Genomic DNA, 24425 nt, shown 5'->3' with positions numbered 1-24425 from the left:
TCTTCCAGCCTACCTTGGCCTTGATTTTAGGGCTTGGCTTCTGTGGCATTCCTGGAGGGAAGGGCTGGGCTGGCCCTGGGGGCTGCTTTTTTGGGATATTGAGTATATCTCAAGGAGAGGCTGGAGGTCTGCAAGTTTTCAGTGCTCCCAAAGGGGTCTGATCTAGGGTACGGTGTGATGGCTGCCCCCTTTGGTCTGAGTTCTGTTAGTTCCTGATCTGGGTTTGGGTCTAAGCAAGAGTAGATTGCTGTTGGATTTAGCCCCAGCCTGAAAGCTCTGTTGATTCAGTGTGGCAGAATTGTAGGCTTCCCTTTGGTTTGGAATTGCTGTCCTGGTTATTCCTCCCAGGTTATTCTTGGTTATTCCTGGGCTGGATGCTGGAAACGAGACCCCACCCTGAGTCTGGGGTCTGTGCCGCACATTTTGAGGCTGCTGCCGGTTTCTGAACTTCCTCCGTTCTCCATACACCCAGGAACACTATTCTTCTGGACAAGCCCCCTCTCAATCCAGCCTGGACTTGTGACACAGAACTGGGCACGAGCTAAGAAAGCTGCCCGCTGGCATGTCCCAACATGGTGCTCCTCTGTGGGTCTGGTGGAGCCCCCGCAGGGTCTGTGATCTCCTCTTGTCCTGGTGCACAGCCTTTCTGGGCACTGCTGGAGTGCTTCAGACCCATCCCCAGGGTGGGGGATCCTCCCCGGCAGGAGTCACTTCTGGGTTTCCTCATCGAGATTCAGTTTGGTATACTTTGTAGATTTGTTTAGACGAGTTTTATGCATGGAACTCATCCCATTGCTTCCGGCTACACCACTATCTTGGCTCTGTCTTCTTGGAAACCAATTATAGTAAAGTGAAAAAGAGTTTTCCAAAGATATTTTAAATCAAGTTCATAGACCAGGTAAAGAATTCCTGAAACAGTGAAGAGGCAAAGTGACTAGTGTTGGATTTGGAGGGGAGGAGAACATCATTTTAAATTCTGCCTCAGACTCTCCTAAGCTGGGCAAAGCACTTTAGCCTCATTTAGCCTGTTTCCTAATCTATAAAATGGAATAATAATAGGTCCCACTTCATAGGGTGATTGTGAGGATCAAATGAGATAACTTGTAAAACTGATTTGAGTCTTGTAGAGCCATATACATGTCAGCTATTATTAAAATTCATATGATTAAAGAGGAAATAAAATATACTTAAATAGTTTCTAAAATGTTTTTAAAAACAAGTTCATCGGGGCAGCTAGGTGGCTCAGTGGATAGAGAGCCAGGTTTGGAGTTGGGAGGTCCTGGATTCAAATCTGACCTCAGATACTTCCTAAATGTGTGACATTTAACCCTATAGCCTAGTTCTTAACAATCTCCTGCTTTGGAACCAGTCGTGATTCTAAGATGGAAGGTAACGGTTTAGAAAAGCCAACCAAGTTCCTAGACCCCAGGTGAAGAACCTCTGCAGGACTATGTCTGCCTCATTTGCCCTGAAAATTGAACTTCTGCTCTGATTCTGCTCCTGTTCCCTTCCCAGTCTTGTTCCATTTTATAAATCCCTTCCACCATTTTGGATTTTCCAGTCCAGTAACTGCCATCTTTGGTATTCTTTCATGAAGACGCTCCATCTCAAAGGCTCTCCCCTGTAGCCGGAATTCTTGCCCTCCTCTCTCCTTCCAGGCTTCCCTGGATGCCTTCAAGTCCCCCCACCTAAAAAGTCCCTTCTGTATGAAACCTTTCTCGGTGCCCCTTAATTCCAGTGCCTTCTCTCTGTTGACTTGCTCCACTTTATCTGACACATAGCTTGTTTTATTTGCATGCGGTGCCCCCTCTCCTCCCCATTTAGATGATGAGCTCTTGGAGAGCAGGGCTTGTCTTTCGCTTTTCCTTTCATTCCCAGTGTTTAGCACAGTGCCTGGTACATACTAAGTGCTTAATAAATGTCTCTTTTTAAATTTTTTTTAAATTTTTTTTAAACCCTTAACTTCTGTGTATTGGCTCCCTGGTGGAAGAGTGGTAAGGGTGGGCAATGGGGGTCAAGTGACTTGCCCAGGGTCACACAGCTGGGAAGTGTCTGAGGCTGGATTTGAACCCAGGACCTCCCGTCTCTAGGCCTGGCTCTCAATCCACTGAGCCACGCCGCTGCCCCCTTAGTAAATGTTTCTTGACGGACTCTTCCTGACTGCACCAGACCTAGATTCCCAAAGGCAAATAGAGCCTGACTACTGTGAGATTCCGAAGCTGGCCTGGCTGAGAACAACACATCCAAAAGCAAAGTAGCAAAGAAAACAAAGCCATCGGCTTCCTTAGCTCTCTCATCAGAACCATACTAAATTAGAGTGGGGGAAACCTGGGTTTCAGTGTTGGGATGTTATTTATATGTCTAGCCTGAAAAAAGGAACAACTGGGTGTCTCTAGGGCTAATGAAGGTTATCATTTCAAATCAGTGCTCTTCAGCACAGATTGAACTAATGAAAATGTAATTTCAATTAGTTATAATTGCCTCCTTGAACTCCTACTAGATTTTCTTGAGACTTTCTTTTTGGATGAAAATCAAATTATTCCCCAACTCCATATCTGGGAGGCAACTTGGGAGAAGCCTAGAGTGGGAATCCAAAGTCCTGGGTTGGAGCCTTGGCTGTGCCACTGATGGGTGGCTGTGGGGAAATCCTTCCTTTCTATGGGTCTTAGTTTCCTGCAGTGTAAAATAAAGGCATTGGCATTTGGCAGGGGCAGGGAAGAAGCAGAGTGGGCAACTGGTAACATGGGGAGCTGAATTTAACCAGACAAAACAGCTGCAAGCCTCCTCAGAGCAAGCCAGCGGGGCCGCCTCCTAGACAGACACACCATGGGAAACAAAGGCAGCTGAACCTACTCCAAATATAAGAGAGGAGTCCCCTGAAAGCTTGGAGCAGGGCTCCCTCTATCCCAGGAACAGAGAAGAACCTCAACATATAGATAAGGTAATGGGCGGGGAGAGGGAAACACTAGAAAAATGAGCAAAAGACCAAAAAACAAAAAACAACCCCCCCACCGACCTTAGATAGTTACTTTAATGACAAAGAAGACCAAAATACAAACTCAGAAGAGGACAGGAATGTCAAAAAGGAAATAGGTGAAGCCTGAAAGGAAAGTGTGAAAGGCTGTCAAGTCCCAAAAGAACTTGAAAAGAAATGTTAAAAAAAAAAAAGACAATTGACAGAAATACTCAACAGCTAGAAAAAATTCACTAAAGAAATCAATTTCCTAAAAACTAGAATAGGCCAAAAGGAAATGGAGGTACAAAAATACATTGAGGAAAATAAGGAATAGAATGGACTAGAATTATCTTGGATCATTGTATTGCTGAGAAGAGCTAAGTCATTCGCAATCAATCACCATACAATAATTACCCATGTAATACAATAATTAATGCAATGTAATACAATTATGTGTAATAAGTAATACAGCAATTACCCATGTACAATGTTCTCTTGGTTCTACTCACTTCACTTTGTATCAGTTCAAGTCAGTCTTCCTAGGTTTTTTGAGAGCATCCTGTTCCTCATTTCTTATAACACAGTATTATTTTTGCCCTAATCATTTACTACAACTTGTTTGGCCATTCCTCAATTGATGGGCATCCTTTTAATTTCCAATTCTTTGCCATCACAAAAAAAAGCTCCTATAAATATTTTTTTACATATAGGTCCTTTTCCTTTTTTTTTTTTAAATCTCTTTGGGATACTGACCTAGTAGTGATACTGCTAGATCAAAGAGTATGCACAGTTATATATCCCTTTGGACATAGTTCCAAATTGCTCTCCAGAATGGTTGGATCAATTCACAACTCTACCAACATTGCACTGATGTCTCAGTTTTCACATATCCCTTCCTACATTTGTTATTTTATTTTTCTGTCATATTAGTCAATTTGATAGGTGTAAGGTGGTACCTCAGAGTTGCTTTACTTTGTATTTCTCTAATCATTAGTGATTTAGAGCATTTTATATGTCTATAGATAGCTTTGATTTCTTTGAAAATTGTCTATTCATATCCTTTGACTGTTTATCAATTGGAGAATGATTTGTACTCTTATAAATTTGACTCAGTTCTCTATATTTGGTAAATGGAGCCTTTATTGTAGAAATGTATTATAATTTTTTTCAGTTATGATTGTGTATTTCCCTCCATCCTATTTCCTCCATTTATACTACTATACCTCTCTTCTTGTCCTGTCTCTCTCCAAGTGTTTTGCTTCTGATCACTAACTTCCCCCATTCTACCTTCCCTTCTACCTGCTCTCCCTTTTCTTATTCCCTTTACTTCCTACGTCCCTGTAGGGTAAGATAGCTTTTTATACCCAATTGAGTGTGTATGTTATTCCTTCTTTTAGCCAATTATAGTGAGAGTAAGGTTCAGTCATTGCCTGACACCTCTCCCTTTCTTCCCTTCTACTGTAAAAGATATTCACACTTCTTATGTAAAATGATTTAGCTAATTCTACCTTTCTCTTCCACCTTTCTCCCATATAACCCTCTATCAATTCCTTCTAACTGCCCTAACAATGAAAAAGTTTTTAGGAGTTACAAGAATCTTCTTTCCATGTAGTAATGTACATAGTTTAACCTTATTAAATCCCTTAGAATTTCTCTTTCCTGTCTGCTTTTTATGCTTCTCTTGAGTCTTGTATTAGAAAGTCAGTTTTTCTATTTAGCTCTGGTCTTTTCATCAAGAATGCTGGAAAGTCCTCTATTCCACTGAATATCCATTTCCCCCGTTCCCCCCCTCCCCAGAAAGATTATACTAAATTTTCCTGATAGATGATTCTTGGTTGTGATTCTAACTCCTTTGCTTTCTGGAATATCATATTCTAACCCCTCTGATCTTTTCATGTAGAAGCGACTAAATCTAGTGTTATCCTGACTGTGGCTGCATCATATTTGAAGTGTTTCTTCCTGGCTGATTACAATATTTTCTCCTTGATCTGGGAGTTCTGGAGGTTGGCTATAATAATATTCCTTGGGATCTCTTTCAGGAGGTGGTCAGTGAATTTTTTCAATTTCCAATTTACCCCCTTATTCTAGAATATCAGGACAGTTTTCTTTAATAATTTCTTGAAAGAAAATGTCTAGACTCTTTTTATGATCATGGCTTTCATGCAGTTCTTAATTTCTCTTAAATTCTTAAATTCTCTCTCCTGGACCTTTTTTCCAGGGCAGTTATTTTTCTAATGAGATACTTCACATTTTCTTCTGTTTTTTTTTCTTCATTCATTTGATTTTGGTGGGTTTTTAAAATTTGTTTGTGGACATGGGCTTGGGACTGTGACTCTGAACTGTAATCTGGATATGAGTATAGGCAATATCCTGGACTCAGTGTCAGTAGAAGCCCTGTAATCTCCTTTTGAGAAGTTGTCCAACTCCCTTACCAACTGTGGGCTGAGAGCTCAGGAAGCCTCTTGCTGCCACTGATTCAGCTGCCCTGAGGTGGAGTCTTGCTAAGGCATTGATTGCTCTAGATTGTATTCCACTCTCACCTTAGTTTGACAGACACCTTCTTGCTGACCTTCTAAGCTGTCTCAGAATGGAAAATTATTTCATCCTATCCTTTTGTGGATTCTGTCACTCCAGAATTCATTGTGGGACATTATTTTAAAATTGCTTGGGAGAGCTCAGGTGAGTCTCTGGCTTTTGATTGCCATTTTGACTCAGCTCTATCCAAAGCAATCTAATTTTTAAATGCCTGAAGAAAATTTCAAGAATATAATCCTCCCTGTTACTGGCACTCTCACCCTTTTGAAAATTACCTTGTATTACTTTCAACAAATATTGATGTAATTTATTTGTATAGATTTATCTATTTGAATCATATATCTCCCTTGAAGAATGTAGCTCATAGGTAGGTGACCAGGGGCAAGTCACCTTGCCCTTCTCTTAGAGTTGCTGCTAGGTCAGAAAGTAAGGATTTAAAAAAGAAAAAGAATGCAAGCTTCACGAGGGCAAAGCCTTTTGTTTTCATCTGTGTTTCTTCAAAGTCTGGCCAATTCTTTTGCACATAGGGATGAATGTTGGTTGAATCAAATTTAATTATTGAACCCTGATCCAGAAGGAGTCAAAGAACCTAGTAAATCATAAGCATTCAGTATTCACTAATGTAGGAGACAGGGTGAATGTGATCCAGAGACTTGTGATATAACCTGTATCCGATCCACCTTTTTGAAAATGGGGGGCAACTAGCCATGGCTAGAACCTCTGGGAACACAACCAAGCAATTGGATAATCAGGGAGTTTACCAGCTAACATTATGAAGGAAATCCAGCCCTGAAGTCCTCATCATCATATCACCAACCAATGTCGGATCTGGAAAAGAACCTAGGGCTCATCTGGACCATCTCCCTTATTTGAAAGAAGAGGAAACTAAAACTTTCTTGTTCGAGGTCATGTAGGAAGTCAGTGACAGAGAGGGCCAGAATTAGCCCACTGTCTCAAAGATGAAGTTTTTACTTGGAATATTTTGTTTGTTTGAAAAAAATGAACCATGTGATTAAATGGTTTGTGGGGAAATTATGGAGCTTTAAAGTTTGAAAAATGCTTTACATATTTATCTCATTTGAATCTCACAATGATTCTGTGAGGCTGAATCATAAACACTATTATTCTTAGGTAGTGAAGCTCTCCCCCACATGCAGCATGGGGGTGTCTTTGTGTGGCTAATCACATTGCTATGACTTATCTCACAGGGTCCTTGTCTGGTCTATTGGTTGGTTACTAGCTGTGGTGGTATTGATTCTGGGTTTCCTTATCCATAAGATGAGGAAGTTGGAGGAGATATTCTCCAGGGACTCTTGGAAATGTTCGGCAAACCCCAAAGTATTCTCCTAATATACGTGATTATTGTCCTTATTATTTTACAGATGTAAAGATTGACATATATGTCATAGATTGACATATACATGTCATAGATTGACATATGCATATATATATATATGTATATATATACAGAGTCAGTCAACTACAGGCTTTTACTGAGCACCTGCTGTTTGGGATACTATTAAGTTCTTATAAATACAAGGAAAGTCAAAAATAGTCCCAGCCTTCCAGGAACTCACTTTCTCATTGGGGAGATGTGAAAAAAATAATTGTACATCAAAGATATATACATAAGTCCTAGAATAAGGTTCTCCTGTAATTTTCTTGAGATTATAGTGTCAGGGCTGAAGGGGACTTTAGAGGTCATCTCGTCCACACCTTTCCTTTTGCAGCTTTGGAAACTGAGGCCCAGAGAGATTCTGATTTGCCCCGTTTCACAAAGCTAGTAAAGGGCAAAGCTAGAATTTAAACCCAGATCATCTGGCTCTAATAATTAACTTCTCTACTCAATTTCCTTAGGTAGTTCTCATCATGTAGAGGACAATGACACACTACTTTAGGATTGTGACTATTGCCAGGTGTCTCTGGAGGCAAAGAAATGAGGAGTTCCATTGCCTATTTGGGTTCTATTTTTATTGAAATCTCTATTAACTTGTTTCTCTCAGGGCAATTAAATTGTCATGGTAGCCAAGAGTGGAGTGAAGTATTGCTGTGGAGTAGGAGGTGCTTTCACGGAGAATGCACGCTTTGAAGCTCAGAGAATCTCCTGAATCCTTCCCAAGAGTCACGGTATGTGGGTGTGAGTGCTCCCTCCACCACCATGACATCCACCATCTGCTGCCCAGCCTCCTGGTGATGAGTCTGGCTGGTCCTTTAAGGGCCCCTTGGGTTAAGAGCAGGTATAACTTTGGGGGAGCCAGGGTCACCTCCCCTGAGGAGGACATCCTTGGAGGGACCATGGAGATCACCTACCATGGAGATCACCTACAATCAGGGGCCACCTAAAGCCCCCCAGCCCCCCAGTGCTGGAACTCCATCAGAGCTCTGCTGATGCTAAGGCCAGTGTTCTCTCCAGAGAAGGGCTTCCTCAGAGAGCTTCCTTTAAAAAAAATTGCTGTTACAAGAAATTACGAATGTGATTTCAGAGAAACACAGGAAGTGATATGAGTATCATAATCAGGAATGATGTAAGCAGAAGAAATAAAATATCATTCCCAGTAACTATACAAAACCGAAGAATATTAAAACCATCAACAGTGAGTGCTGGAAAATTCTAATGGCCAATCTTGGACCCAAAGAAGAGACAGGAAAATTAATTTCCCCTGCTTATTTGCAGAAACGAGTGCCTATGGGACAGTAAGGTAGCACAGTGGATAGAGTGCCAGGTCTGGAATAGAGAGGCCCTGGGTTCAAATTGGACCTCAGACACTTCCTAGTTGTGAGACCCCAAACAAGTCACTTCACTCCATTGCCTAGTCCTTGTTGTTGTGTCTTGGAACTCAGACTTCAAGATGGAGGTAAGGGTTTAAAAAAAGAAAGTACAGGCAATATCAAAGCAAAAAGGTAATAAGATAACATATAATAAGCAAATAATATATAGAGATATTATATATGAATTATGTAATGTATTAATATATAACATAAAAGATAATACATTTTAATTTTAAAAAAGAAAATATATTAAAGAAGGGGTTTTTTTAAAAGACTTTCACAAAGCCTGAAGACTAAAGCTTTGTTCTCAGCCCAAATGGAGTCTTACTCTTGCCACAATTTGGCAACACTCCCACATCTCTCTTTAACTTTGCTAGAGATCCTAAAATGTTTGTACTGAAAGGGACTCTCAGACAGAGAATCACAGTGCATCAGAGCTAGAAAGGATCTTCCAGGTTATCTTGTACAATCCTCTCATTTTATAACTCAAAAGCTGAACCCTGTGGGAAGTATCTTGCTTAAGGCACCCCCTAGTTATTAGAAGCTCGGTCTTCTTCCCCCATTCTTTCTTTGATAGAATTTAACAGTTTCGCGTCTCAAGTTTGCTGCAGAACCAATTTTAAAGAGAACATTTATCACCTGTATATAGAATGGAAGTTTTTAAGCTCCTCTATTACAAGGAGGGTGCGATTTTTCCCCTAGAAGAAGTTCAGAGTAATGTGCTTTTCTCAAGCTCTGTGCATGGCAATCAGGCCTGAATTTGATCTCGGTGTGCTAAGGGTGGAAGGTTGCCATCATACCTACAAACACTGAAATTTGGGAAAGGGGTCTTTGGAAGTCCACGTCAAAATGGAAAGGCAGGAAGTCGTCCAGCCCTGGCCAAGAGCTGGCAAAGAGAGCAGCCCTTCCTCGGCAGCTGTGGCAGCCCCCTCCCTGCTCCAGATGGCCCCACAGAAAGGTTTATCTGCAGAACACGATGCGCCTATGACGTGGTATTGTTTTCCAGGAGGGAGGGGAGCTCGAAGGAGAGCTGGAGCTACAGATTAGACCTACTGTTCCCAAAGCCAAAGGACCACAATGTGTCCTGCCAATTTAGATACAAAGATTAGGCACGCCAGTGGCATGATGGGCAGGGTGCCGAGGCCAAGAGAATGCCCCCAAACAAAAACAGCGTTTACGAATCTCAGGAGTCTACTTGAATCGCCTGAGTGAAGTGTTTTAGAAAAAAAAGAGGCTTTCCTATTTATATCTGTATGATCATATTATGATTTTTAAAAATATCTATCGTGCACTCATAGGCCATTTTGCCTAATTACTTGTAATCTTTTGCCATAAGAAATGAACAAAAGCGACACTCTGAAATCTTGAAGGTTTTGTTCCTTTTATTCCCCAATACAGCAGAAATGTGCCTTTGGGTTGACGGGCCACAAAGCAGCCGAGATCCCGCACGACTCAATAAAGCTTTGTCTCCACAAACACGGATCGGTTTTACCAGGAGGGGTGGAGGCTACTGGGAAAGGGCGCTGGTTCTCCACTCATGCCAGCCTCGGAACCATTTGAAGTTTGAGTCGAAGAAAATACCAGAGCACTGAACGGAGGTCCTGGAAAGCCTGAGGCCAGATAACCCAGCCAGCGTTAACTGTTAGTGATGCTGGGGAGGCCTGAAAATGCCTCTCCTTCTAGACCACTTTATACAGTTATGTGTATCCTTGACGAAGCTTTCGGCCCGATGGGGAGGGAGTTTCCTTTGTGCGCAGGTATTTTAGGGCACCAGAAGGTCGCCTGAGGAAGGGAATTAGGTTTGAAGTTACCATTAAGCCGTATATTGATCATTAACTCTGCAGTTAAACTGCCTTGCTTTCTCCCTCAGATACATTTGCTATAAGGACGTGCAGGCAGCATTTTGGCTGGGACTCTTCTCTTTAACTGTGGCAGAGGCAGCAGAGGCTTCTGGCACTATGAGAAGGTTCGTTTATTTAAAGAAGAAAATGGGACACAGAATTTTCCTTCAAAGAAATCAGCTTAGTGAAATCCAGGGAAGATGAGAAGCGGCGAGGCTCCACGACCGTGATCTTTTACAAAGGACAGCATGAAAATATTTTAAATAATTCTTTTATTGATTCCTACATAATAAGCTATTTAAAAAATAAAAAAATTTCACGAGGAACCTGTTTTTCACAGTACTGAACACATATGAATGTGAGATGTCGAGCTGGGGAAGAAGGCTTAAATCTTCTTCCCCTCTCCCACTATCAGGGGGAGGCTTTGAAATCACCTTGGAGGGGAAGCCAACAGAATTGCAAAGCAAATAAATAAATAAAATAAAAATATAAAAGCTAAAAACCTAAGAAAATATTTTTCTGGCTTGCCAGCCACACAAGTTGAGTCTTTATTTTGAAAGAAATGGTTTATGTTGAATCTTCCTTGATAGAGGAATAAGAGGGTGAAAGTGAACCGTCAACATGGAAAAAGACAGGGTCCCTTTAAGCAGTCAAAAAGAAAAAGGTTCAATTTCTGAACTCAAGAGATAACTGTGTGCCAGGGCCTCTGGGTAACATTAAGATATGATCATTTGCTGGGAACAAATGTTTTCATCTCCCCCCTTTTATGTATTTGGCAATACTTGTAACACTGACTCCCTAGTTGCTATTTCTTTGTTCAATTTTTCCTTTTGCCTCAGAACTTTATCACACACCAGCCTTCCCTCTGATAAATCACAATTCTTGGCATCTTGGTTGGTTGGGTTCGTATGGCCTCAAAACAGAGAAGCCAGCTGAATTTCCACCTTCTTCATCCTCTGGCTCACAGCTCATTTCTCAGAATCCTAAAGCAATGAGGAATCATCCAGATAGGGAATAATGTCATCCAGAGCCTTATACTTCTGAGTTGGGATGGTTTAAGCCGTTCTAGGTGTGATGTGCATAAAAAAAAGCCTTCGTTGATTCTTTGCATTCCCTTTATGGAAATCTGAAGCAGCAGCCGCAGCCAGGCACTATTTTCAGAGCTGTGCCAACACTTGTTAATAATGCTGGTGTATAAAAGACATGCCCATTTCAAACTCTTTTAGATCCAAAAAAAAAATTACCATTTGCTGGGAAGAGAGCAGAGCAAACAACTGCCACAAATCACAATCAGAATGAAATGCTGCTCTTGGTTTTAAATGAAATCCAAGTACCCCCTCTGGAGCTGTCGTGACAAGCCCAGCTCTGGCATCCATCAGCTGGACAAAGAGGTTAGAACTTCAAATTAAATATAACCGACCTTCCCATCTCTGATGAGGCTCTTGGCCTTTTGCTCCTGTGCATAATTATAACTGACACTAATGGTCATGACTCCTATTTCCTCAGCTCCATGGAATTTCATCCTTTCAAATCACCTTATCATGCTATTGACTTGGAATCTAAATTTGGCCATTGTGATTTTATACAGTGGGACTATATCTCCTGGGGTAAACTCTTGCAAGAAAGGTGTTATAAAATCAGAGGCTTTATTTATTTTCTTAAAGCTGGTTATTTTAATTTCATTCTGGGGTAAACTCTTGGGAGAAATGTGTTATAAAATCAGAGGCTTTATTTAATTTCTTTAAGTTGGTTATTTTAATTGCACTGGGGCTGATCTCCGAATGGTAGAAATGGAAAAGATACCCCTGACTTCAAGATACTATCCAAACCGTAACTGTACTTGGACAAGTTCTCCCCAAGAGGACAGACTGAGGCAACAGTATAACATACACAGAAACTAAGTACAAATTGCAAACAGAAACATATGTACTTTATAAAAGGAAGACGCCTTTTGGCTTTGTTTACAGACTGTTGGTGGTAGGTTTTTTGTTATTTTTTTTTTTTAAGTATATGGAGCCTCCCACAGTTACCAGGCAGAAAAGCAAAACACTGGAAAAATCAACCAACAGATTTTTAAAAGCTCAGACAAAAAACCGGGTGTTTTGCTTTGATTAATCATTCACGACCAATAACTTAGGGTGACTAAAGCTCTATTGACTTTCCCTCTGGCATATTACACCTTTCTAATTCCCCATGGAGAAGCTGTGCATTAATGAGGAAGAAAAAGCAGGAGCTAACAACAAACTCCCCATTTTCTGAAGTGTAAAAATAAAATATAGAAGTCTGGAGTTCACCACCTTAATCATTTCATTTACTGCTTTTAATTGAACTATGGTCCAGTTGAATGGTCTCAGTAGAACTCTGCTAGTCGTTATTATCACAGGCTAAACCATCATTGAGATGTTCTGTATAGTGGGTGCTGCAGAGCACTCACTTTCATTTTAAGTCAAAATATTCACTCACCAGAAATATGAGTATGTTCCCCAAATCAGAAAACTTAAGCTTTTCCTTGTTATGGTTAATACTATCATTACGAAAAAAATTTTTTTACTGCCAGATGCAAAAGAAGGAAAGATGAGCATCACGCAGAAGGTGATGGAATTCTGAAGTAAGGAGGGGAGAGGGAACAAACATTTATTAGCTCGCTATGTCAAAGATGGAGGGAAGGACCTACTTGTACAAAACATGTCTAGGAGCTCTTTTGGTGGTGGCAAAGAATTGGAACCTGAGGGGACGTCCATTCATTGGAGACCGACTGAACAAGTCATGGTATATGATGATGATGGAAAACTACTGTGCTATAAGGAGCCCAAAGCCAAATGATTAACAGGATAATGACAAGAAAACCTAGAAGGATTTATATGATCTGATGCAAAGTGAAGTGAGTAGAACCAGGAGAACATTGTAAGGATGATCAATCATGAATGACTTAACTGTTATTAACAATGCAAGAATTTTGGACAACTCCAAGGAACTCAGGATGAAAAACGCTATCCACCGCCATAGAAGGAACTGACAGAGACTGAATTTAGATCGAAACATAGCATTCTTCACTTTATTTCCTCCATGAATTTTTCTCTAGTGTAAGTGATATGTCTTGTTTCACATGAGTATGGAAATATGTAATGTAGATAACACATGTACAACCTATAATATAGTCGCTGGGGAAGGGCTGAGGGGCAGAAGGGAGGGAGAGAACAAGGATCGTAAAATGTCAGAAAACGATATATGATATATGATAGGAATGGGGGCCATTTCCTCAGCCCTAAAATAAAATTAGTAAAAAAGATCAACTTGGTACTAAAGGACAAAGGCATTTTTACTACACTGTAATTCTAACAGTGCACCTTAGCATGGAATTTCAAAATCTGGATGCTCAAATTTTCTTTTCAAATCAGAAAATCCTGAGAATTTTCTCATTTGGGTGATAAAGATAAGCTATCCCTGGTCCTGCTGCAGTGTGTTCAGGAACAGGTCTTTCTTGCTCAGTTGGGGGCTTTGTTTCTGACATTCTCTTCAGGGGGAGGTTTTCTCCATGCTGAACACAGACCCCAGTTAATGACCTGGGAAGACAGGCAATCATGGTGAGACGTTTATTGGGGGAGTGTGAGAAGGAAGAAAAATACAAGGTCTCTTCTCACTTAACATTTGTTGTGTTAAGCTTCTCAAATAAGACTCTTTGTTCTAGCTTCAATGTCTTGATTTCTAGATGTAATGAAGACTGGTAAAACGCCCTTTAACAACTATTTTGCCAATTTCAAATGACTCTGTGACATCTTTCTAGAAAGAGAATGGAATAAATTTGAGGGTGTATAAAACCTTTTTGGATTAAAAATAAGTTGGTTTGGGCATCTCCCCTCTAGGATGCTTACACTTAACTGAATTCAAGCTCGAAAAAAATCCCTACTTGCAGGATACAAAATAATGTTGTTATTTGAAAAAAAAAAATCTCATTTTTTTTTTGCTTTTCCCCTTATTCTTTTCAGTTATTGTAGTAATGATCGGGAAAATCATAATCAACCACTAAGAGATATTTCCAAACTAGAAAAGTTAAGCATGTCAGTATGATTGCTTTTCTTTGAATAAAATGAAAAGGAGTAGAAAAAAATTATATTACCTTCAGGCAACTAAGGCAAATTTTTGCATCAAAGGTGAGGTTTGTGCCCATCCTCAGCAGCTCCTGGACTTGGGTACTTGACAGTATTTCAAACTCTTAGGCACAAGTGCTTATAATTCTAATTTCATTGCTATGGCATGTTGTTTAAAATATTAGTAACCCTTACTTGGGAAGGCTTTTTGTTCAGACAACCATGAAGGCTACTGTAAATTCTCGGAACAAAGTAAATCTGTGCTGCCAACAGCTGCAGGATAATTTCCACACTGTGGAAGACTGCTTGGCTAAAGTCCATCCTCTTCCAAACCCATCTTTTCCCAACAGAATAATCCCCCTTCAGAAATGCATTTCAAGAAACAATCGATACCATGGGAAAAGACTGTTTTCTTGAACAAGGACAATCAGCTTCATCTGGGGAGACACTTTAGAACAGATCTCAAAGTGTCCCTTGCAGCAACTGCGTCCTGCATACGTTTAGCCTTCCAAATCTGTGAATTTTCTCTTCTTATAATTCTGAACCAGGCTAGAAGCTGTGATCTGAGAAGCTTGACCCTTCTCCCAGCATTGAAAGTCATTCAACCCTTTCTGGCCTGTTTGAAACAAGCCCCGTTCCAGCTCATCCAGCCGGGCGACCAGGCTTGAGGTGTCTTCATTGTAGGCATTCTGAGAGGAGTCCATAATACGGCGGAAACGCCCGATAAATGTCTAAGAGAGGAGGCAATCACAGTCATCATTGAGCTACAAGATGAAAAAATGCCATTCCTACTTTTCACTTGAATTGGTAAACCACCCAAATGGGATGGAATTTTAAAAAGTTAATATTGCCTCAAACTCAGACTGAATTCCACTGAGATTTTTGACCTAATGACCAAGAATCACATAAAATTTTCAACCATAAAAATGTCCGATCTTGTTATTCTAGGTTTTTGCTTTTTGCGCCTGAGAGCAGGACTTGAGGTATGGGACCCAAACCTGCCTTTGCTGCCATCTTGGTCTGGGAATCATAGGATTTTGAGCTAGAAGGAGCCTCTGTAATCTGCCTTCTGACCCCAGCACTCAAAACTGAAGCCTCTCTCTCCAACGTTACTAATGATCTCTTAACTGTCAAATCTGATGATTTTTTCTGATTTTTTCTGTCTCCATCTGTCATGACATCTCAGCAGCATTTGGCACCGCTGATCACTCTCTCCTCCTCAATACAATTCTCTGAGTTGTGACACTGCTCTTTCCTGGGTGTCCTCCTACCTATGTGACTCCTCCTTCCCTAAATAGCTCTAGGCACTCTTGTCTTCTCTAGTCTTTCACCTGGTGGCCAGATTTTTAAAGAGGGCAGCTAGCTGGCAGTGAATAAAGTGCCAGGCCTGGAGTCAGGAAGACTGATCTTCCTGAGTTCGAATCCAGCCTCAGACACTTACTTACTAGATGTGTGACCCTGGGCAAGTTACTTCACTTTGTTTGCCTCAGTTTCCTCATCTGTAAAAGGGGCTGCAGAAGGAAATGGCAAATTACTCCATTATTTTTGCCAAGAAAACCCCAAAAGGAGTCAAAAAGGGTCCAATACGACTGAAAAGTCAGAACCACATTATCATCTTTCTGTAGATGACTACTGGATCTTTATTTCTAGTCCCAGTCTCTCTCCTGAGCTCCAGGCCCACAATACTACCTTCTCAATGACATAACAAAACTGGATGTCCAGTAGACATCTCAAGTTCAACATGACTAAAACAGAACTTCTTATCTTTCCTTTCCAAACATTCCTGCCTTCTGAGCTTCCCTAACTGTCAAATCCTTTTGGTCTTCCAGGTCTGTAACCTTAGCATTACCTCAGACTCCTCTCTTTCACCTCATCTATCCAATTAGTAATAACAGGTAGCATTTAGTTAGCACCTCCTTTGTGCCAGGCACTGTGCTAAGTACTCTACAAATATTATTTCGTTTGCTCTTCATAGCAAACCTGTGAGGTAGACCCTATTATTATTGCCATTTTGCTGCTGAGAAAAACTAGGCAAATAGAAGTTAATTATAACCCTCCACACAGCTAGGGATTGTCTGAGGTGGGATCTGAACTCAGGTCTTCCTGACTCCAGGCCCAGTGTTCTGCCCACTACACCACCTTGCTTCCTGTGATCAGGTGCAAAATACTGGCTTGTTTATCTACACCTCTCAAAACCATCCCTCTGCTACTCTTCATTCATCCTATACTTTTGTTTGTGACCTGGACTATTGCGATGATTCCTAACTGATCCCTTTGCCTCTAATTTCACCTCACCCTTTCTGAGGAGTCCTTAACCTCTTCTGTTTCACGGACCCCTTTGGTTTATACACTCCTTATCACAAGGTTTGAAAATAACTGAAGGAAATGCTAAGTTTTAGTTAGAGGTGAATGAAAATAAAGATGTCATTTTTTCCCTCCATCCAAGTCAAATGACACACTAAGATCTCTCCCTGCAGCCCTTGAAGTCCCTGAACACCATCCTTCAAACAGCTATCAAAGTGGTGTTCCTTCTGTACCAGTCTGGCCACACCATCACTTACTCAGCAACCTGCCCTGGCTCCTTACTATCTCTGGAGAAAATGCAAATTCTTTTGTTTCTCTTTTAAAGCCTTTACAACCTATTCTCAACCTCTCTGCCTCCCCCTGCCAGGCTCTGGTCCAGCTTGCCTGGCCTTCTTTCTCAACCACACACACGACATGCCTATCTCTAGGCCTTGGCACTGGGCACCCTCCAAAATCTGGAATGCATTTCTTCATTCCTGTTGCCTCAGGGAGTCCCCATGCCTCTTCAAGACCCAACTCAAACACCCCAATGCCATTTCTGACCCCACCAACTGCTAGCACCCTTTCTTTCTAAATGATCCTGGACTGAATCTATTTTTATAATAGCTAGTGTTTGTAGTATTTTAAGATTTGCAAAGCATTCTACATTTTATCTCATTTGATTCATATGATAACCCCATGAGGTGGGTGCTATTACCATCATTATTTTGCAGGTGAGGAAACTGAGGCTGAGACTGAAATGATTTGTCCAAGGTTGCACAACTAATTCTGAGGCAGAATTTAAACTGCATCCACTGGCGCTCCATTCACTGCACCAGCTCCCTGTAGGGATACGTCTTGTCTCCCTAGGTAGAAGGTAAGCTTCTTGACAGCAGGGATGGTTTTATTTGGGTCTTTGTATCCCCAGTGTGTGGTTCCAAAGAAATGCTTGTTTACTGACTGCTTTAATATAGGCTAGTCCAATCCTTCATTTTATAGATGCGGGTTTTCAACAGGAAATAAAACCTCTGAATTTCTATTCTTTCTCCTGTGTAATGGTCCTATATCTTGGCAGGCAGGTGACTATCAGAGTTAAGATAAAGCAATTTTAAAAAATCAATGGAGACAGAAAACTCACTGGAAAAAAAATAAAATTAAGAAGGCTATTTCTAGAGACCTAGAAACAAGGATTTTCCTCATTTCATTAACTTGAATTTTCCCCATAACTATATTTTTTTCTTTCCAATTTCTATGCACTAATGTTTTCCAAATTAAAATCAAACGAAGCCATTTTTGTTTACTATTAGCAATGAAAACAGCATCATCAGTTTAAAAATGGTAACACCTTGTCAGACAAAACATCTTTATTTACCCATCAGTCTGTCTGGTGATGTCAGCAGAGTCCTCAGGAACAAATGTGTGTCTAGCCGACTGCTCATCCCAAGTAAGAAAAAACAATAAGAGCTTTGGGCTGCTTCAGTCCCAAGAAGCAGGTGGGGAGGTTGGTTTGTTAGACAATAGATAATGGAGTAAAACTAACTAGTAAAAATAATCAAAATGTTATACTTTTCCAGTAAGGTAATATGCTAGGAATTTTAGTTAGTCCAACAGACATTGAGGACAATGGGAGAAGGAAATAAGAAGTAAATCTGCTTCAACTGAGGTCCTCAGACAGGCCACGTTTTTACTGCTGGAGTTAACTAAACAGAGGACCCTATGACTTGCTACCATATTTCCCTCTATTCTGAAGCTTCCTGATCATCTTTGGTTTCCCTGCCAGCTGTTTGTAGGCAAATACAAAAATAGCAGTCAAGTAAGGTTTTGGTTTTTTGTTTGTTTGTTTTGGCCAGAAAGGATAGTCTAATTTGGAATAGGGAGCAATATCAACTTTACGATTTTTAATATAAGAATGTTGACCTGTTTCCTGACTATTTTTATATCCTTCTGAAGCAAAGAGCCCAGCAGACCCAATATTCAAGATTTCATCTCCATTACTTGCCTGTAAGAGAGACTGGGACACATCTGTATTCTCTGGACTTTCGAAATGCAGGAGCTGAGAACCAAAGCCATAATAGTGGGGCCCCATTTTATGGAGGTCCACCACATTGGCATCAGCACTGAACACTGTCCTCCAACCCTCTTTATAAATCTTGGGGAGTTCCACAGAAAGTATCCGTCTCTTGTTGTCATAAAGTCCTTTTGCCAGCCACAGGGGAATTTCCAATTTTGAGCCCTAAGAAAGAAAACAAAGACATGGTCTCAGAAAATAGATCAATCAGAAGGAAAATGCACAGGACAAAAAAGAAAAACAAACCATTAGATAAGTTCAGACTTTATCACTGAATGACTGTTGGTAGCAGATTTTGCAGTTATTTTCTGAAAAGTGAACTGTGGAGGCTGAAATAATTTTCATGACAACCTAGAGAAAGAAAATTGATGAATACATGAAAAAAGGCTAAAAACAAAATTTGAGTATAAAGGAAAGTTTTAACATACATCAAATTTACTTTCTGATGGTGTTCAGTAAACTGTTCAAATATTAAAAACTTGGGCATGGTATTTGTCTCCTGACCTGACTGCTGGTTCATTTCTTAAGCTGGCAATAAGCCCCATGGATAGGTATTTTGGTTCCATTAGTTTTAACTGTTCAACTTCACATACTATTTAGAAAAATTTACAAAAGGGCATTGACTTATCTCAGAGATAAAAGGAAAAGGACCTATTTGTACAAAAAGATTTTTGGCAGCTCTTTTTGTTGTTGCAAAGAATTGGAAATTGAGGGGGTGCCCAAGAATTGGGGAACAGCTGAACAAGTTATGGTATATGGTTGTGATGGAATACTACTGTGCTGAAGAAATAACAAAAAGGAAATTTTCTGAAAAATTTGGAAACAATTATATGAACTGATGCAAAGTGAAGTGAAAAGAACCAGGAGATCACTGTGCCTAATAACAGTAGTGTCATAATGATGATCTTGTGAAAGACTTGGCTACTCTGGTCAATACAATGATCCAAGACAATTCCAAAGGACTCATGAGGAAAAAAATGCTATCCACCTTCAGAGAACTGAGTACAAACTGAAGTATAATTTTCTTACTTTGTTTTTCTTGCTTTAAAAAATATATAGCTAATATGAAAATATATTTTTCATGAGTTCACATGTATAATTAATATCATATTACTTGCTTTTTCAGTGGGTTGGGAAGGGGGCAAGAGGGATGAAGAGAATTAAGAACTCAAAAATTTTTAAAAAAAGTGCTAAAAATAATTTTTTTTACAAAGAGTTGACTTGTATATATTCCTAAAACTAAATGGCTTAAACTTTCATATTACATTAAATAGTTGTATTGATGCACACCATACATCAGGTAGTACCTTATACTTTAAGGGATCTTTAACCTCACTGATATGCCCTCCAGCAGTATATGATAAAATCCATGCTTTCAGACCTTGGTGACTCTTGTTCACACCCTTTCATAAATCACCCACAAGGGTTCCTTCTATCCACAGGATTAGAAAGGGCCTGCCTTGAAATCTCTTCACATGAGGTAAGTGCCAATGAAGCATGTAGGCTGTCCAGTACGAGTTCTATGGTCTAAAATGTGTCCCTGACCACAATCCCTCCCATCTTTTCCAGTAAGCTGCTCTCTCAGTTATCATCTCTCTTGAATATTTAGTCTCTCCATACATACTGGTTCCTTCCCTACTACCTTCATAATATGCCTGAGTCTCCATCTTTTTAAAAAATAAAAGAACCCTTCACTATCATGCTCTCAGTTATCATTTTATATCTCCCCTCTATTTCTTAGCCAAACTCCCAGAAAAAAAAGTGCCTTCACTTTCTCACCTCTCCCTCACTTGACCCTTCCTTTACAATCTAGCTTCTAACCTCATTACAACTCAAAATGGACCTTCCAAAGTTACCAATTGTCTCTTCATTGTAAAATCACATGTTCTTTTCCCAATCATCCTCCTTCTTGCTCTGTTGACCATTCTTTATACAGAAACATTCTTGTCTTTGAGTTTTTGTGATGCTGCTCACTTTCAACCCTCCTCCTACCTCTAAGTAATATAGCATTACTAGCATTACAAGATGGGTTTTGATTTCAGGGATATGTGTAGAGGTCATTAAAAACATTTTTTCATTTCTCAAACATAATCCAAATTTCTTCCTTCTCAATTATTTGCCTAATTCATCATCTCTCCACAGTACATATGGAGAGGGTCACCAAAGTTAATAATGTAGTTTTAAGCTTTAGTAAGATTAAATTGGCATTAAAGATCCCTTTATCTACCTAAGGTTTATGTACTACTAGACCAGTTCTCTGGAATAGTCATCTCACTGAATATCACAGTCTAGATAACAGGAATTATTCCTCTACCTTGTTTTCCATGCTCATGTCTTCCTTCAGAGATTGTTTTCCATTCACACTGTAGGTATCTCACCCATACAATTTTCTGCACTGTCTCCCCTATTAGAACTCTGGGAGAGCAGGAATCATATTTTTGTCTTTCCCAGTATTCCCCCAAGCACTTAGTCTGGCACATATAATAAATTCATTGACTGACTGGGTATAGGGTTTTAACTAGGAAGCCCAACTGGGCTTCACGGCTTTAGGCAATTAGTAGCTCATCTATAAGCAAGAGCACTGGGAGGACCTTACAGTCACTAAGGAATCTCTCTTCCAAAATCTGTGATGAAGTGGCACGACAGTGGCAAATATCTTTAGCAAGCATTCCTCTTCTTATTTTATACCTCTCTTGATGGCAATAGTCAGAGAAGCATTGAAGAGTGATCTTTGCTGTTCTGCCTGCCAAAGAATCTTTCATTCTTTTAAATTTGTGCAATGGGAGCTGATACTTTGTGGACCGAGAGGATGGCATTCTGCTCTCCTAAATCATATGCTTTAAAAAAACAGTTGAGGGCAGCTGGGTAGCTCAGTGGAGTGAGAGTCAGGCCTAGAGACAGGAGGTCCTAGGTTCAAATCCAGCCTCAGACACTTCCCAACTGTGTGACCCTGGGCAAGTCACTTGACCCCCATTGCCCACCCTTACCACTCTTCCACCTATGAGACAATACACCGAAGTACAAGGGTTTAAAAAAAACAAAACAGTTGAAAAATAAACAGCACAGTGCACTCTTGGCACCTTTTGGCCAAATGGGGGATTGTGAGGAATGGTGTGCTGTAGAAAATCATAGGCAAAATCCTGGCTATTCTCTTCTTGTCATTTCATCAAGGAAGCTCTCAACAGGTATTCTCTAAAGATTTTTAGAAATGAGAAGGCATATGAGTCAGGTGGAACGTCCTGGTCTCTAAGTCATCACTTTTTTTGGTAATAATGTCTGTTTTTTTACATTCATTTGGCATCTTCTTCCTCTTTCAGATATCTTGAGAACTGATCCCTCAGTATTGTGATACAATCTTCACGGATCCATACTTGATCAATTTAATATAAATTGCAACCTTTTTTTTTTCTTTTAGAAAGGAAAGTTTTGAAATAGCCCAATCCTTTGACTGGGTCATGCATTCCATGGGAGGTGACCAGGGGCCTCTTAGCTCCTAGTATCTGGAAGGCTGGCCTCTGACCTGGACTGAAGTCAAGTCTGTCCAACCAGAGAGACCCAGAAGGAGTGACATCACCAGGGGTTATATAAGGTTTGAGGAAACAGGGACTCTCTTGGTCTTGGAGACCTGCCTGGTAGGGCTGCTTCATCATGATCTCTGGCTAAGAAGCCCTTGGGTAATTATGTGACTATTTCTCTCTATCCAACTTCAACCCTTACAATCTAATAAGTCATTATAAATTAACAGAGAGTCTCTAGAGAATTTTAATACTAACATGGCAGAACTGACAGATAGGAGATATGTAACAGGACAGGCATCTTTGCAAGGCCAGGGTTTTGCTTTGCTTGCCTGAACTTAGTTGTTCTACTGGTAGTAGTGCTTCATCAGAAGGTGACAGGGACGTTAAAAAGAAGGAAGGACAGTCAATAAAACATTTCCTAAAAAGACACAGAGAAACAATTCCATTGAGGAGGAAATGGGGGAGTTATCTAAAGATATATGGATGCCAAGAACTTTCATTGCCTAGGTGAGGTTTTTCAGTACAAAAGATGGATAGCAAGATCAGGTAATAGAGGATTTTAAAATGTTGTGTTAAGATTAAAATTCTCTGGAGACCGAGTTTAATTTATAATTATATATTAAATAAATTTAAAAAGCAAGTCAGAGAAAGAAAAGGCCCTGACCACATGTGGCCGGCTGCTCACTTCACACTCTTCATATCCCGCTAGCCAGACTGAGCTGGAGCTCGCCTAGTCACCCGTGCTCACCTAGCTGTCTTGCCTCACTCTCACAGCAATTCTAAATTAGGAGGCCCTTCCTTCCCTGCACCACAAACTTGTATGTTCTGTGCCGTCACTTTTCCGAGTCTCTCTGATTTGCTGGCCAAGCCTGGAGACCCGAGGTTCTGGATTCAAATTTGACCTCAGATACTTTCTAGCTGTGTCCCAGGGTGTCACTTAACCCTGATTGCCGGGCCCTTATCTCCCTTCTGCCTTGGAATTGATGGATTCTTGGGAGGGGGAAGGTATCCTGGCGACGAGAGTGAAAGAGAGAATAAGAACCCCTGCTTCAGTAGATGGGCTGATGATAACAGACAACACGGAAAATGCAACCATTCACCTTTCCTGCTCCTGAAGAGAAGGAATGAGATGCGGGGAGAGGCTGGATGCAGGAAGACCACATAAGCTACTGAGACGTTTCAAATGAGACCTCAGAAAACCCTAGATGAGGCGGTTTTGCCATGACGGGAGAGGGAGAGTGGACTAGCGACGACCAATAAGGGGGGGAAATGGGATGGAGATGATTCCAAGACAACAGACTTGGGGAACCTGGAGTAGGCGTGGACAGGAGGGTCCGGAAGCAAGGGAGGAGATTGTACGCGTGCGCAGCAAGAACTGCACCCCCCCCCCACTGACCAGACGTGCGCGAGACTCCCTCTTGCAACTCCCCCCCACAGTCCACTTGACTACAGTTCCCAGCATTCAGTGCGGTAAAAAGCCGAGAAGCCCAGGCCACACATGGCCGGTGGACCTGACAGGAATTGTAGTCTTTCCTCGGACGTAGGTCGGAGGCATTACCTCGGGAATGCCGCGGTCGCTTTCTCCGCCGCTGCCGCTGCTGCTGCCTCGCTCCAAAAAAAACATTCCGAGGCGGGGCAGGACCGTCTCGGTGCGGGCCGGCAACTTCTCGTGGGACATCAGAATATCGTCGAGGGACAGGAAGTTCTCTTCGGGCCCCAGAGCGCCCGATTCCACCGGGAAATAGGCCTCGGACATGGCAGTACCTTCTCGGTTTCTTCCCGGCGAGGCCGCAGGCGGAACATTCCCCGCCCGTCAAATCTCCCGCTTCTCGTCCGGACCCGGCGCGAGAGACGGGCCAGGAGAGAACAATCTATCCGGCGCGGGGAAATCATCGATTACTCCAAGGCCAAAGCAATCGACCCGTGGAGGCTCTCTGGACTCTGTGGCCAATGGGAACCAGAACTGTTCTTGCTTCACTTAAGCGCAGACTTGTTTAGAAAAAGGAAAAAAACAAAAAAGATTGCAGGCCCCAGAGTTACAAGAATACAGTTGCCAAATATTGCATCAATAACTTTTTGTTGCTTTTCAGTCGGATTCTTCATGACCCCAATTAAGGTTTTCTTTGTAGAGATGATAGAGTGGTTCCCTTGAGCAGTGGATTTAGACAAACAAGTTAAGTGATTTGGCCAGGGCCACACAGCAAATGTCTGATGCCAGATATAAGCCCAACACTCTATCCATTGAGCCATCCAGCTGCTTCCTATCAATTACTTTATATTTTAAAATGTCATATATTATCAAATATGGTACCCCAATAGATCAGTATCAGGTTAACTGACCTTAGAGCTGTTTTAAAAATCAAATCA

At 41.0% G+C, this 24425-nt stretch overlaps 1 protein-coding gene across 1 annotated transcript; it reads right to left on the bottom strand.

Moving 5' to 3' along the window:
* Window positions 1–14689: 14689 nt before the first annotated feature.
* Window positions 14690–23814, bottom strand: GINS3 (GINS complex subunit 3). The gene is made up of 3 exons (XM_044660457.1): window positions 23617–23814; window positions 18472–18705; window positions 14690–14920 (listed from the first exon to the last, which is right to left on the bottom strand). Exons 1-3 carry the CDS (start codon window positions 23812–23814, stop codon window positions 14690–14692), a joined length of 663 nt encoding a protein of 220 aa, XP_044516392.1.
* Window positions 23815–24425: the final 611 nt, after the last annotated feature.

This window comes from Gracilinanus agilis, chromosome 2 (assembly GCF_016433145.1).
Source record: "Gracilinanus agilis isolate LMUSP501 chromosome 2, AgileGrace, whole genome shotgun sequence".
Lineage (NCBI taxonomy): Eukaryota > Metazoa > Chordata > Mammalia > Didelphimorphia > Didelphidae > Gracilinanus > Gracilinanus agilis.
Note: the sequence above shows the minus strand (reverse complement) of the source record. Positions and strands in the feature narration are given on the sequence as shown.

What these genes read in the sequence shown, in the direction of transcription:
- GINS3 (XM_044660457.1), bottom strand. Translation starts at nt 23,814, where the DNA reads ATGTCCGAGGCCTATTTCCCGGTGGAATCGGGCGCTCTGGGGCCCGAA. An exon ending in GCGACCGCGGCATTCCCGAG is followed by an intron (nt 18,706 to 23,616) that starts GTAATGCCTCCG and finishes TTTCTTTCTTAG; the next exon opens with GGCTCAAAATTGGAAATTCC. An exon ending in TGTCCCAGTCTCTCTTACAG is followed by an intron (nt 14,921 to 18,471) that starts GCAAGTAATGGA and finishes CTCCTCTCTTAG; the next exon opens with ACATTTATCGGGCGTTTCCG.